Source organism: Arachis ipaensis, chromosome B09, assembly GCF_000816755.2.
Source record: "Arachis ipaensis cultivar K30076 chromosome B09, Araip1.1, whole genome shotgun sequence".
NCBI lineage: Eukaryota > Viridiplantae > Streptophyta > Magnoliopsida > Fabales > Fabaceae > Arachis > Arachis ipaensis.
Window position 1 is genome coordinate 747,795 of NC_029793.2, and position 11,996 is coordinate 759,790.

The 11,996-nt window shown below is 34.0% G+C and overlaps 3 protein-coding genes and 2 long non-coding RNA genes across 13 annotated transcripts in view; 3 read left to right on the forward strand and 2 right to left on the reverse strand.

Moving 5' to 3' along the window:
• LOC107619388 (serine carboxypeptidase-like 26) overlaps positions 1 to 7,182 on the reverse strand; it is a 10,603-nt gene extending 3,421 nt beyond the window's left edge. For 2 of the 9 annotated variants that reach the window (XM_021112701.1, XM_021112700.1), the window contains exon 1: positions 6,991 to 7,169. In XM_021112701.1, coding sequence (XP_020968360.1) covers positions 6,991 to 7,086 — 96 coding nt within the window. In that variant the 5' untranslated portion in view covers positions 7,087 to 7,169. Of the gene's footprint in view, positions 1 to 5,840; positions 6,077 to 6,492; positions 6,694 to 6,788; positions 6,921 to 6,990 lie in introns of those variants that run through there. The other 7 variants (XM_021112706.1, XM_021112699.1, XM_016319872.2 and 4 more) reach the window with 6 other exon arrangements.
• On the forward strand, positions 1,317 to 4,734 carry LOC107617971. The gene is made up of 6 exons (XM_016319871.2): positions 1,317 to 1,746; positions 1,841 to 2,116; positions 2,211 to 2,384; positions 2,467 to 2,573; positions 2,953 to 3,269; positions 3,756 to 4,734. Exons 1-6 carry the CDS (start codon positions 1,630 to 1,632, stop codon positions 4,403 to 4,405), a joined length of 1,641 nt encoding a protein of 546 aa, XP_016175357.1. The 5' UTR covers positions 1,317 to 1,629; the 3' UTR covers positions 4,406 to 4,734.
• Positions 4,835 to 8,293, forward strand: LOC110267367. The gene is made up of 2 exons (XR_002354879.1): positions 4,835 to 4,901; positions 8,205 to 8,293. It is a non-coding gene; the product is annotated as an uncharacterized LOC110267367 (long non-coding RNA).
• On the forward strand, positions 7,379 to 7,509 carry LOC110267366. Its single transcript, XR_002354878.1, has 2 exons — positions 7,379 to 7,432; positions 7,469 to 7,509. It is a non-coding gene; the product is annotated as an uncharacterized LOC110267366 (long non-coding RNA).
• LOC107617729 (protein HEADING DATE REPRESSOR 1) lies at positions 8,350 to 11,796 on the reverse strand. The gene is made up of 3 exons (XM_016319576.2): positions 11,441 to 11,796; positions 9,052 to 9,398; positions 8,350 to 8,692 (listed from the first exon to the last, which is right to left on the reverse strand). The coding sequence occupies exons 1-3, from the start codon at positions 11,517 to 11,519 to the stop codon at positions 8,462 to 8,464; spliced, it is 657 nt and encodes a 218-aa protein (XP_016175062.1). The 5' UTR covers positions 11,520 to 11,796; the 3' UTR covers positions 8,350 to 8,461.

Genomic DNA, 11,996 nt, shown 5'->3' on the forward strand with positions numbered 1-11,996 from the left:
ATATTTAAAGATAAAGAGATTTTTATGTAAAAAAAATTAATATTATTTTTTTTGGTACAAAAACTAATCAGTTTTAAAAAAAAAATCATAAATCAAATTGAGTATTTTTTTTTTAAGAATCTCATTGTCTTTTCGAAATAATTGTCAGGATCAAATGGGTATTCACAGAAGAAAGTTTGCAAATAAGAATTCTGAAAATTTAGTTAACCTGTTTGAACAGTAATGCATATGTTCCATTTGGATTTAATTTGTTGACTTTACTTATCGGTGGCAGCAATAAATACATCAATAAGTCCATTTTGATGTTCCAACAACTTTGACTTCATTCTCATCTCTTTAACTCACTTTAGGACCCTCCATCTCTTATGCTTCCACCTTTACTTTAATACTTTCTGCTTTGTTTTTTATTAATTAATTAATTCTATTAATTATTCAACTTGGCCTTAATTTTAGATATTGTGTGCTTCAAGTTATAACAAGTTGTTGGCGTTGCTACAAAGTTATTAATTTATTATTATTAATTTATTATGCTACTAATCTTGACAACAACATGCCAGCATTTTTAAAGATTCCACTCTTCATTTCCCATACCCCCTTATTTTATTAATACATATAGAATTATAGATAACTCACCAACACTTTTGTTTTCGCAATTTTATTATTATACTTAATAATAGTATACAGCATATTTTTATAAATTATGGTCCAATTATATTTTAGTGCGTATTATAAGACCTATATGAAAAATAATTAGTGCCAAAATTTATGCAAACGTTTTATTTAATTTTTTTATGTAAGTGAAAAGCAGAAAGACAACTAGACATAGCATTGTCTTTGGAATTTGGAGGCTGAAGTTTATCCATTAGGATAAAGGAAACGCATAATAAAAATAAATAAAAAAAATAAAATGAACATGTTACATTATCCAAAAGATCCAAAATTGGTGGGGCCCCTGCTAATAGATTTCACGAGCTTACGTGTTAAACAATCCCACCAGATGCTTACACGTGTCCATTCCACCCTGTTACGCAAACTACAAGACAACAACAAATACAAGAAGGTTCATGAACCGGGACCCACATTTTATCCATATCCTTGCACGTGATGCCACGTGCCTCTGAGCCCACACCACACGGCGGCAAACTACGCCGTTTCATTTTCGCCACCGCGTTTCCCAATTTACCCTCGCACTAACGGACAAAACCTATTGCGGCCGTCCCTCTATAATCACGTTTAGCTTGTGTTTAAAGCTTTTTCTTTGATTATTTATTTTATATATTTAGAAGCAATTATTTTATACCATGAGAAATTTAGAGTATAGATATAGAATATAGATTAACTTAATGGTTGGAATTCTTGCGATTACCACCCTTTAGATTGTTAGTAACAACATTTAATACTAAAACAGAATCCCATAGCTTGAAGGGTGGTTTGGTCATTTTAAATACGTTGTGGTTGCGTCTGAGTCACGTGACTTCCGAAAACATTGAAGTCTTGAGGTTCAGCTGCGCCCGCCATTTTCTTTAGTAGCCAAGAACCGAGTCTTCTTCTCCTCTTATCTTCAAATCACACGCAAAACGCTGTCGTATTACTCGTAACTTTACATAACCGTCCCTGAAAGCAGTGATCATGGTTCAGCTAATGAGATCCGACCACCAGTGCCTGAAAAAGGTGAAGCTTGAATCCAATGAAGATCATGACCTTCCTTCTCTTCACAAGCGTCCCAAATTCGATTCTCCACCTAAGGTCAACTTCAATTTTTATTCCTCTTATTATTATTATCATTATTGTTTGAATTTTTGAATAACCTAATTCAAATACTTGTGTTTTTTTGGAACAGAGTGATGATTCAATTGCGGTTCCTACAGCAGGTTCTTACAATCCCTTGGATGAGCCAAGCCCCTTGGGTTTGCGTCTCAGGAAGAGTCCTTCCCTTTTGGATTTGATTCAGATGAAGCTCTCACAGCAACAAGATGATAACGCTTCCGCAATGGCACTTGCCAGTAAGAAAGATCATAAGGCTGGTGCCAAAGCTGCTTCTTCTTCTTCTGCCAGTGATTCTAAGTTCAAGGCCTCTAATTTCCCTGGCACAGTATTGAAGATTGGGACTTGGGAGGTATCATATATATAATTTGCTATATGATCATGTGCATTTTAGTTTGTTTATTTGTTAGATTTGATTTAATTGGAATTTTGGTTAATTATTGCAGTATAAGTCTAGGTATGAAGGGGATTTGGTGGCAAAATGTTACTTTGCTAAGCATAAGCTTGTTTGGGAAGTGCTTGATGGTTGTCTTAAGAACAAGATTGAAATCCCTTGGTCTGATATCATGGCTATCAAAGCAAACTACCCTGATGATGCCCCTGGAACACTTGAAGTAGTGGTAAGCATAAGCTACATCTTTGTTTAGCATCACCATTGTGTTGTTGCCATTGCTAAGTAGTTGGTGTTGGTTTTTGTTGTAGCTGGCTAGAAGACCCTTGTTCTTTAGGGAGATCAATCCACAACCAAGGAAGCATACCTTGTGGCAAGCAACATCAGATTTTACTGGTGGACAAGCGAGTTTGCACAGGTACCTACCTATAAGGGGTGAGTAAACTACCATTCTGAACCTCGAAAAATTAGTTTGTTGACAAAATGGTTCCTTAGTACCTGAAAGATTGATTCTACTTGACAAATTTACCCAAAGTGTGGACTGTTTTGTCAGTGAACTAATGATTTGGGGCGAAAATGGTGGTTCACTTGAAACTCAAATGAAGCATTATAATCTTTTGAATATCACAGGAAAATTATCAATCTATAAGGGGCTATATTGTTACCGAACTAAACAGATAAAGCGGGTGGTTTACTCTGATTTAATTTGCTTTTAATCTGATATGAGGGTGAAGCAGAATTAACATTAGTATTTGATGCTGATGCAAAAGTTTTTATTTTTTTATGATTTGTTTTAGGCGGCATTTTCTGCAGTGCCCTCAGGGGTTACTAGGGAAGCATTTTGAGAAGCTCATTCAGTGTGATCCCCGTCTCAACTATTTGAGCCAGCAGGACGAGATTGTGTTGGACTGTCCGTGTTTCGAAACCGGTAATGGAATCGATGACCAAGTTGAACCTAGTTCTTTCGACAGAAAGAGCGACGTGCAAGCCGGTTTTTTCGGGTTACGGGATGTTGAATCAGGGTCTGCAGCGCAATCATCTTCCTCAAAAAGTGAACATAATCTTGGGAAAGCTTTTGAAAATGTTTCTCAAGAAATCACCTCACCTAGCTCAGGTAATTGCCGTGGATTATCTTTTATATGCCATATTATTATTTGAATTAAGTATGATGCTATTATGATTATAGGATTTCTCTTTGAAGTTCCTACGATATTGCTGATGGTAAAAGTAGTAGTTACCAGCTATATTAATTTATACCTTCAAGTTTCACTTATAAATAATTAATAAAGAATGTTGTTAACGAGAAAATGCTTGATGGTTGTTGAAACTGCAATGAAAACTTATCCAATATTCTTATCCATTGTGTCGATAATTAAAGTGTCAAGTGATTATGGCAAATATTTTTACACGTTTTAAGTTGCCCTACAATCCTGATCTTGGTGGATTGAGTTGTATTGTGGTCCCTCTCATTTGTCTATTAAAAAACACATGTAAAATTGTTACCGCTAAACTACGGAGTATATTCATGTAAGCAGTACTCATATAGTAGCTTATGGTGGTCCCAAAGATTTTATATATTAGTGTTATTTGTCATGTGCAGTAAACACCCATGCAGTCAGAGATTTAGGAAATAGAGGAGCTGAAACTCTGAAGATTCTTAGCAATTTGGATCAGATCAAACTCTCTGGTCTTCACCCTTCAATGTCCATGAATGATCTGGTTAACCACATTGAAACCTGCATCTCGGAACAGATGGCATCCGGGAACCCTAACTTCGCTGGTGGCGACGGCCAGCTCAGCAGATCAATCTTGGAGGAATTCACACAGTGCTTGTTCAACGATAACACTCAACTCGCAGCAGCAGTCCCAGATGAACATTATGTGATGTCAAGGGTGAACTCACTCTGCTGTCTCCTGCAGAAAGATAACATTAACAATAACCCTTCAACAGTAACAACAGGCACAATGAGGAGAAATGGTAATGATGGTGTTGACGCAGATGCAAATGGAAAAATTGGTGGTGGTGAGAGTAACAATAACAATAACACCAATCAATGCAAGAGTAAAGGGATTGATTTGGAACTTAATCAGCAAGATGGTGATGGTTCTGGCTGCAACAAGCAGCAAGGAAGTAGTGGCTTAGCAAGAAAGGAATCAGTTGGTGATTTGCTGCTTAATCTTCCAAGGATTGCATCTTTGCCACAGTTTCTGTTTCCCATGACTGAGGATTCTGTGAATCAAGTTAGATAGCATAGTAACAACGATGTGTTACCAAAGTTTGCAATGCAGACATCATAGTTTCCAGCTTTCCATCATCATATGTAGTCTTCAGCAGTGTGAATATTATTATATATGCAGTCAGTTTTTTGTTTCACCCCAACCCAACAGGGATTCAGAGATTCACATTGATGACGAATCCTTTGCAGACACTATGGGATATACGTTGTTGTATTTTTCAGTGGAGAGAAAAATGATTAATAACCTTTCAAAACCCTTGTAGAGAGTATATTAATTTCTTGAGAAACCGGAAAACCTGGTCCAAAGATGAAAATAATAATCTCGTGTTCTTCTTTTCTTGACTATTAGATTCGTACATTCAAGTTCATCAAATTCATACTTGGTACAATATTTTTCCAATTATTTACTAGGTATGATTTCCAGATTTTATGAAAGGTTGATCTGCTTGCAATAATCAAACATCCAATGAACCTACCTTAAAAAGATATATGCAGAGTCAAAGAAAAAGGTTATTAGTTTATTACAACTAAAACATCATATAAATTAACTGCAAACCAACATCTATAAGATTTACATTATTTCTTTGAGAGACAAACGAATAAACATGTTCAATGCCCTTCTTTTCTTTCTTTTTTCTTCACATTTTCCCCTTATATATTACTATTATATATATGCACTTGCGAGCAGCAAAACCATATAAGCACTGCACTAACTATGGTCACATAATCTACAAGCCTAAAACAAAAGAATTTAATAATAAAGACACAAACAAACTAATGAAGTACCAAGTTTAAGAATGCTTCTGCAAGTTAACAAAATGACACTGATAACTTGTTATGTAACTTTTGAAATAGTTTTTGTAACATTTCATTTTAGTGCCTTTATGTTATAGTGTTGGTTCCTCTTTGACAGTGAGTCGGTAGAAATGTGTCTCGGGCACCCTTTCTTTTCCCGCATAAGCACCCAAAGGATGTAATGTGGACAGCCTAACCTAATAATTGCATCAGTATTTGATGGATTGCTGCATGCACAAGGCGGGATTCGAACTCACGACATTTGCTTAAGCGAACGAATAAATTGACTACTCGACCAACCCAAGTTGGTTTGCTTTACTTCAAACTTGAATCTTATTATTCAAACATAAAATTTTCATGCGTCAATCACCACTGGTTATTCATCTACAGCTAAGTTTGAGAATTCAGTTATATAATGGAGCAATCGAATAAGCAGTGACAAATAACAATAATATCATCAATTCCTCTAATAAAAATGTGATTTGTATATAAATGCATGCATGTCCCCACAAAGTTGACAATTCGCAGCTAGTAAAACTTGTCGATGTTCAATTTTAGGGTCATTTATTTTATTGAAACAACACAGAACTCTAGTGTTTGTCAATTGATATTCTGAAAGAAAATTTTGAAGCACTTCCAGTCCAAAACCACCATTCACAAATCGAAAATTATATTAATAGAGCAAGTTAATGATAGAAGCTAGAACACTAACAAATTCCATAAATTCTGGAAACAGTACACATCACCTGTCAGTTATGTCTATTGTGCTAATACACATTGCACTATTTCATGAGTATTAAAATTATCCACACAAACAGAACATGGACCTAAACTCAGATTTCACAACTTAGACCTGAGATGTACCAGCTTCCTGAGATGTACCAGATTCCTGGGTAAATACATTAAAAAGAGAATCTCAGCAGCATGTTACATTAACTCCAATGCAAATAATCAATGAAAAAAAGCCTAACCACATGAAAGAGAGAGGGGAAATGTTTAAACACAGTACTTAATCAAACCTATGAAATAGTTGATGCCAATTATCAATATATATACAAGGAACATGAAGCAAAAATCAAATGAGATATCTTGAACAAAACAAAATAGAAGCAATATCATTAATAGTTTCGATGATTTATGATAGGCAGTAGCTATGATTACTCATGCAAGGAACTTAACGATCACAAATAATTATGAGTCAAAAAATATAAGCAAACCTTATGATAAAGTAATGACAAAGCAAAACCAGATTATCAAAGTAAAAATGCATCCACACATAACTAAAATAAACAAATTAAAATGTACCTCCTCCAGAACCATGTCACAGAACTTGACATCCAAGAAACCATCCACCATTTTCAATATTTTGCCACGAAATGTCGCTGAACCACAGAGACGAATGTGTCCAATAAAAGTAATGTAATACATTAGGCCGGCAACACGGGGAGCACCGGGAACACATTGGACATTAACCTTGACAATCTTACGAGGCTCACTTTCCACCCCCTAGATAGTATTAACAAGAATAAAAATAATGATTAGTGAATGAGATTATAGACATAAAAAAAACTCAATAAAGCAAAAACCATCATAGACACAACATTTAAGGAATTGAAGATGTCCAAGCATGCCCTAGCCAAACGAAACAAAAGTCGCTCGCGAGACTCATTTACTATCTCATAGGGTCGAATTCCGCCAGGTATTGAAGGCCCATCCTCCGGAGCATCGAATCCCTGTAAACAAGAGTTAAATTATGATATGATATTAAAAAGAAAAAAAATAAAGCGTGTGGTTTTAAAGCACCTCACTGCTGTAATCTTCAGAAGAAGTTACTTTCACCGTTTTATTCGGTTTATCATCTACATCATCCCTACCTCTTTGATCTCCGGCAGAAGCCATATCTCTCTCTAACTGTCAACCTGATTTCAGAAGAGAAGTTGACTGAGTGTTAGAAACAAGAGACTAAACTGAAGAAAAGATTTGTATATTATTGATTTTGTTGTAGTTATTTATTTAGGTTGTCTAGAATGATATAATATAAAAGAGTATTTATAGGTATTAAGAGAATTATAATAATAAAGACGTATCTCTTATAATAAATATTTAGATATACTAAATAATACTAATTGATCCTAATTGGTTCTAATTATATTCATTTCAATTTAATGATACAAAAAAATCAAAATCACACATCTGATTCTGGTGAATTGGGGTTAGGGTTTTTAATTTTTTTTATTGTTTACTGGTGCCTTCAACGTTGAATTCACGGAGGTAAGTGTAGTTTATTGGGCTTATACGTTGGGCTTTTTATTGGGCTGCTTGTTGGGTTTATTTCATGATTTTTACTACTAGGTAGATGTTCTTGTAGTTGTAGGTTTATAATTGGCTCTCTTAGTCAAATATTTATTCCGCTTCATTTTATTAAATATTTATAGCATCAACAAAAATTTGGTATATTCTTATATTAATGTATCCTTGATATAGTATTTAATTTTCCCTCCAATAGTTAAAAGAAAAATAGTAATATAAATATAAATTCAGTGGAGAGAAAAATGATTAATAACCCTTGTAGGAGTATATTAAGTTCTTAAGAAACCTGAAAACCTGATCCAAAGATGAAAATAATCTTGTGTTTTTCTTTTATGCTTGCAATAATCAAAGATCCAATGAATCTACCTTAAAAAGATGGATCTCTTTAGGGAGACAATGGACTATTTGTACAATGTACTATTGAGTTACAAAATGAACATCCTCCGTACTAGGGATAATAAACATCTTCCCAAAAACTTAAACTGATTTTGGAGTTTTTTAAGGATCAAACTCTTAACCTTTCAAATTTAGAGCTCTAATACTATGTCATAATACCACTCATACCAAAAGCTTCGGCTGATGGAAAAAGGTAACACTAATGGTTATATCTCTAATACTCCCTAAACCTCCATTGTGCACATTGTACAAATATTCCATTGACTCCTCATATTTTTCCTAAAAAGATATATGCAAAGTGAAAGAAAAAGGTTATTACAACTAAAACATCATATAAATTAACTGCAAACCAACATCTATAGGATTTACATTATTTTTTTTAGAGACAAACGAATAAACATGTTCAATACTCTTCTTTTCTTTTTCCCCTTATATATATTACTATTATGTATGCACTTATGAGCAGCAAAACCATACAAGCACTCCACTAACTTTGGTCACATAATCTACAAGCCTAAAACAAAAGAATTTAATAATAAAGACACAAACAAACTAATGAATATTTTGTTTATGGTTCCTCTCTGCCTTCATCTCCCATTTGTTCATCATTTCCCTCATCTCCCATCTGTTCTGCTTCTTGCAACATGTTCATGAGCATGTTCACTTGCTCTTGAAGCATTGTGTTTTCTCTTTCGACTCGAGCACGCTTGCTCTTTTCTTCCAAAAGCTGGATTTGCAAGTGCTCCAACACTCTTGAATCCTCCTCCAGTTGTTCATTTAGGCCATCTATTTCCCTGTCCTGCAACACAAACATCATAAAAAATGTCAGTGAAGTACAGAATGTTTCTGCAAGTTAACAAAATGACACTCATAACTTGTTATGTAACTTTTGAAATAGTTTCTGTAACATTTCATTTTAGTGCCTTTATGTTATAGTCTTGGTTCCTCTTCTTTGACAAATAACAATAATATCATCAATTCCTCCAATAAAAATGTGATTTGTATATAAATGCATGCATGTCCCCACAACCACAAAGTTTTCTTCTTTAAAGTATTGTTTATTTGAATAAAATTTAAGCACAAAATAGATCTTTAAGATTACTTTCTTTTTTTCTGCTGCGTATTATGAACACATGGTAATCCTTCGTAAACATGTACCTTTCGGTTCATTTCTTGGACAGCAATCCTTCTCATGCTTTCGACGACATCCACATTGACAAGCTTGCGCTTCTTTCCGATCAGCCATCCCTTGGGATAGTCTGCAGAATCAAAGTCAGGGGGTGGAAGCAAGGACTCATTGGAGGGTCGTAGCCGTCGGCCATTACTATTTGTTATAGGTTCTAATGGTTCAAACAAGGCCTTTCGACGCTCCGAAAGCTCGGAAGCTGGTGTCAAGTCCTGGTTCTCCTCGCTAGCAACTGGTGGTGCCGGCGGAGGAGTAACCTCCTTTTGGTTTGGCAATGTATCAGCCCCATTTTCTGATACCTCTGTTTTCCTCCAGCCAGCTGTGGGAACAAGTTACCATTCTTTTTGCCAGTTATTTAGCCACAGCAAAATTTGCACAACTATAACATATATATGCCATCTTTAAAGCTTAGACAAATTATAGGAGAATTCAAGATTCAAAACATGTAAAAAGTTGTTTATTAAGTCATTCAGTCATTAGTAGCGTTTGTTTTGAGATACTAAGACAGAGACTGGGAGACTGAGACTCAGTATTATGTTTATTGGTTCAGAGATTGGTACTAAAATTTCTGTCACTGTCCCTAAAATTTTAGTATTTCAGTACCTTCAAAAAGTAGGGACACAGGGGACTAAAATTTTTAGAGATGGAGACTGAAACTTTAATAATATTTTATACCTAAAATATCCTCATTTCAATTAGTTAATTCCAATTTTATCCTTTGTACAAATTAAATTAGAGTTTCATTCTTGTTTTAATTTTTGTCTTCTACTTTACACCAAACAGAATACTGGAATTTATTTTAATCTCTGTCTCTCAGTAAGAAAACATATTTTACTTATGTCAAAAGTAAAATGAGGATTATTATGCACTCTAAGTCTAAACATTTTCATTTTTACTTATCAAGCTCATAAGTATTTCAAGGCAAAGCTTCAATTGGTACCTGGCTAGCTATAATAATAGGAGAAAATTGACATCACAAGATGAATGATCCAAAATGTACTATTATATTGTCCAAACTCCTTGTTTTTTATTTCCCTTTAAAGTGAAGTTTCCTTGAGAGAAACCACAATAAATTTGTGTTTTGTGAAATGGACAAAGGAAAACAGTTTCCATGATATTAGGGTTCAAGGGCTCCACCTCCATTTTTTGTTGGTTGAAACCTAACCACTTAATTTTACTAGCCCCATATTTTACAAGCAAATTAAACCAAATCTTGGCATTTCATATGGATGGAATAATAGAATGAATACAGAGAGAAAAATATCTCTCTTTGTTAAACAAAAGGTGGAAATTCAGGTGCAGTCAACTTCACGTGAAGTTGATAGCTGATAGCAAATCAGTCAAACCATCTAACGGTTCTCAGCTATCAACTTCATGTGAAGTTGACTCCACCTGAGTTTCCACCTAAACAAAATGTGATTCACTTTTTTTTTTCAAGGTTAGGCCATCCATGCTACAAGTAACCTACCCAACTACTAACACGAACACTCTCGAGATGTATTGTCAGTGTAAAATAATTTTTGTTAATTATCTAACCATCGTTTGATTGAATATCAACGTAAAAGAGTAAAACTCCTTTGTATTTGCATACAGTGCATAAAAATTAAATTCTTAAAGATGATGGATATACGAAGGTAAATATTAACATGTTTAGAGAAGGACAACATCAAAATTGAAGAGATCACTTTTTAGGTTGCCAAAATGGGAGGGATGGATGGAGGATGAGTTGTCCAATAAATTAAATAATGCAACTCAAAGACATGATTTATAAACTTTCTCACCAGCCACATGCTTCATTTTCTTCATTCTCAATCACAAAAAATAGTACAAAAAATCATCAATGTCTACACCAACCACAATTAAAAATAATATGGATAACTTATGATAAGCTACTAATCACCCAACAGATTAATTTCTTAATATTTCATTAAAAAGAAACTTGCATCATACTAAAACATTAACAACAAGCATTTATTTATTTATTTATTTATTTTAAATAAAAAGACAATGGTTGGTAGGACAATATTATCAAACAAAGTAAAGTAACGTGACCTAAAAGTCATGATAATCTCAAGTCCCAACTCCCAACCGTTCTCTCTCTCTCTTGAAGACATGATGAACAATCTTGAAGGATTTACAGAAAATCAATCTCATCAACCAAAAACTAAAGTTTGCAAATTGTACAAATTTTCTTAAAATTATGTTAATATGCAAATTAAATTCCATGCAGCATAGCAGTAATTAATTAGCCTTAGATTTTATACACACATATTTATATATTCAACAAATTATTACTAGGAACAACATATATATATTTATATGCAAGAAATTAAAGCATAAACAAAAATTAGATTGAAATACCTGATCTCTTTCTAGATTTCCAGTAAATGGTAGGAGTGGAAACAGGAGAGAAGCCATTCAAAGCATCATCCATCACCATATCTTCTTATCTTCTTTGATTAAATTAATTAATTAATTAAAAATAAAATAAAGGGTGGTGAAAATTCAGAACTTAAGCAACAACACATGCATATATACCAAAGTTTTTTCAAGTTTCAACAGAAAGAATGAAGGATGAGAGAGAGAAAGAGAAAGAGGTTATTGTTTGGTGTGAAGAGGTGTTTTTTGGAAGTGTTGGGTTTGGAAATCTTCCAAGTTCCGACCAACTAAGAGTCTTAGCTTTGGATGTGTCTCAAACAAAACAAGGAGTGTCAGATTCTCGTTATCATAATTGTCATGGGGACCATATCACCGTTAGATTAGATTTTTCAACGGCTTAGATTTCTTACTTTGGTGGAGATTTCTATGTCAAAGGGAATTCTTTTATTTATTCTATAAAATGCTAAATTTCTTATTAGGACGTGTAAGGTGTGGTAGTTTAGTTCATTTCCTTTTTTTTTAATAAAGTAATCGGAAT

What these genes read in the sequence shown, in the direction of transcription:
- LOC107617971 (XM_016319871.2), top strand. Translation starts at nt 1,630, where the DNA reads ATGGTTCAGCTAATGAGATCCGACCACCAGTGCCTGAAAAAGGTGAAG. An exon ending in GGACAAGCGAGTTTGCACAG is followed by an intron (nt 2,574 to 2,952) that starts GTACCTACCTAT and finishes GATTTGTTTTAG; the next exon opens with GCGGCATTTTCTGCAGTGCC. An exon ending in AATCACCTCACCTAGCTCAG is followed by an intron (nt 3,270 to 3,755) that starts GTAATTGCCGTG and finishes TGTCATGTGCAG; the next exon opens with TAAACACCCATGCAGTCAGA.
- LOC107617729 (XM_016319576.2), bottom strand. Translation starts at nt 11,519, where the DNA reads ATGGTGATGGATGATGCTTTGAATGGCTTCTCTCCTGTTTCCACTCCT. An exon ending in GAAATCTAGAAAGAGATCAG is followed by an intron (nt 9,399 to 11,440) that starts GTATTTCAATCT and finishes TTGTTCCCACAG; the next exon opens with CTGGCTGGAGGAAAACAGAG. An exon ending in TCCAAGAAATGAACCGAAAG is followed by an intron (nt 8,693 to 9,051) that starts GTACATGTTTAC and finishes TTTGTGTTGCAG; the next exon opens with GACAGGGAAATAGATGGCCT.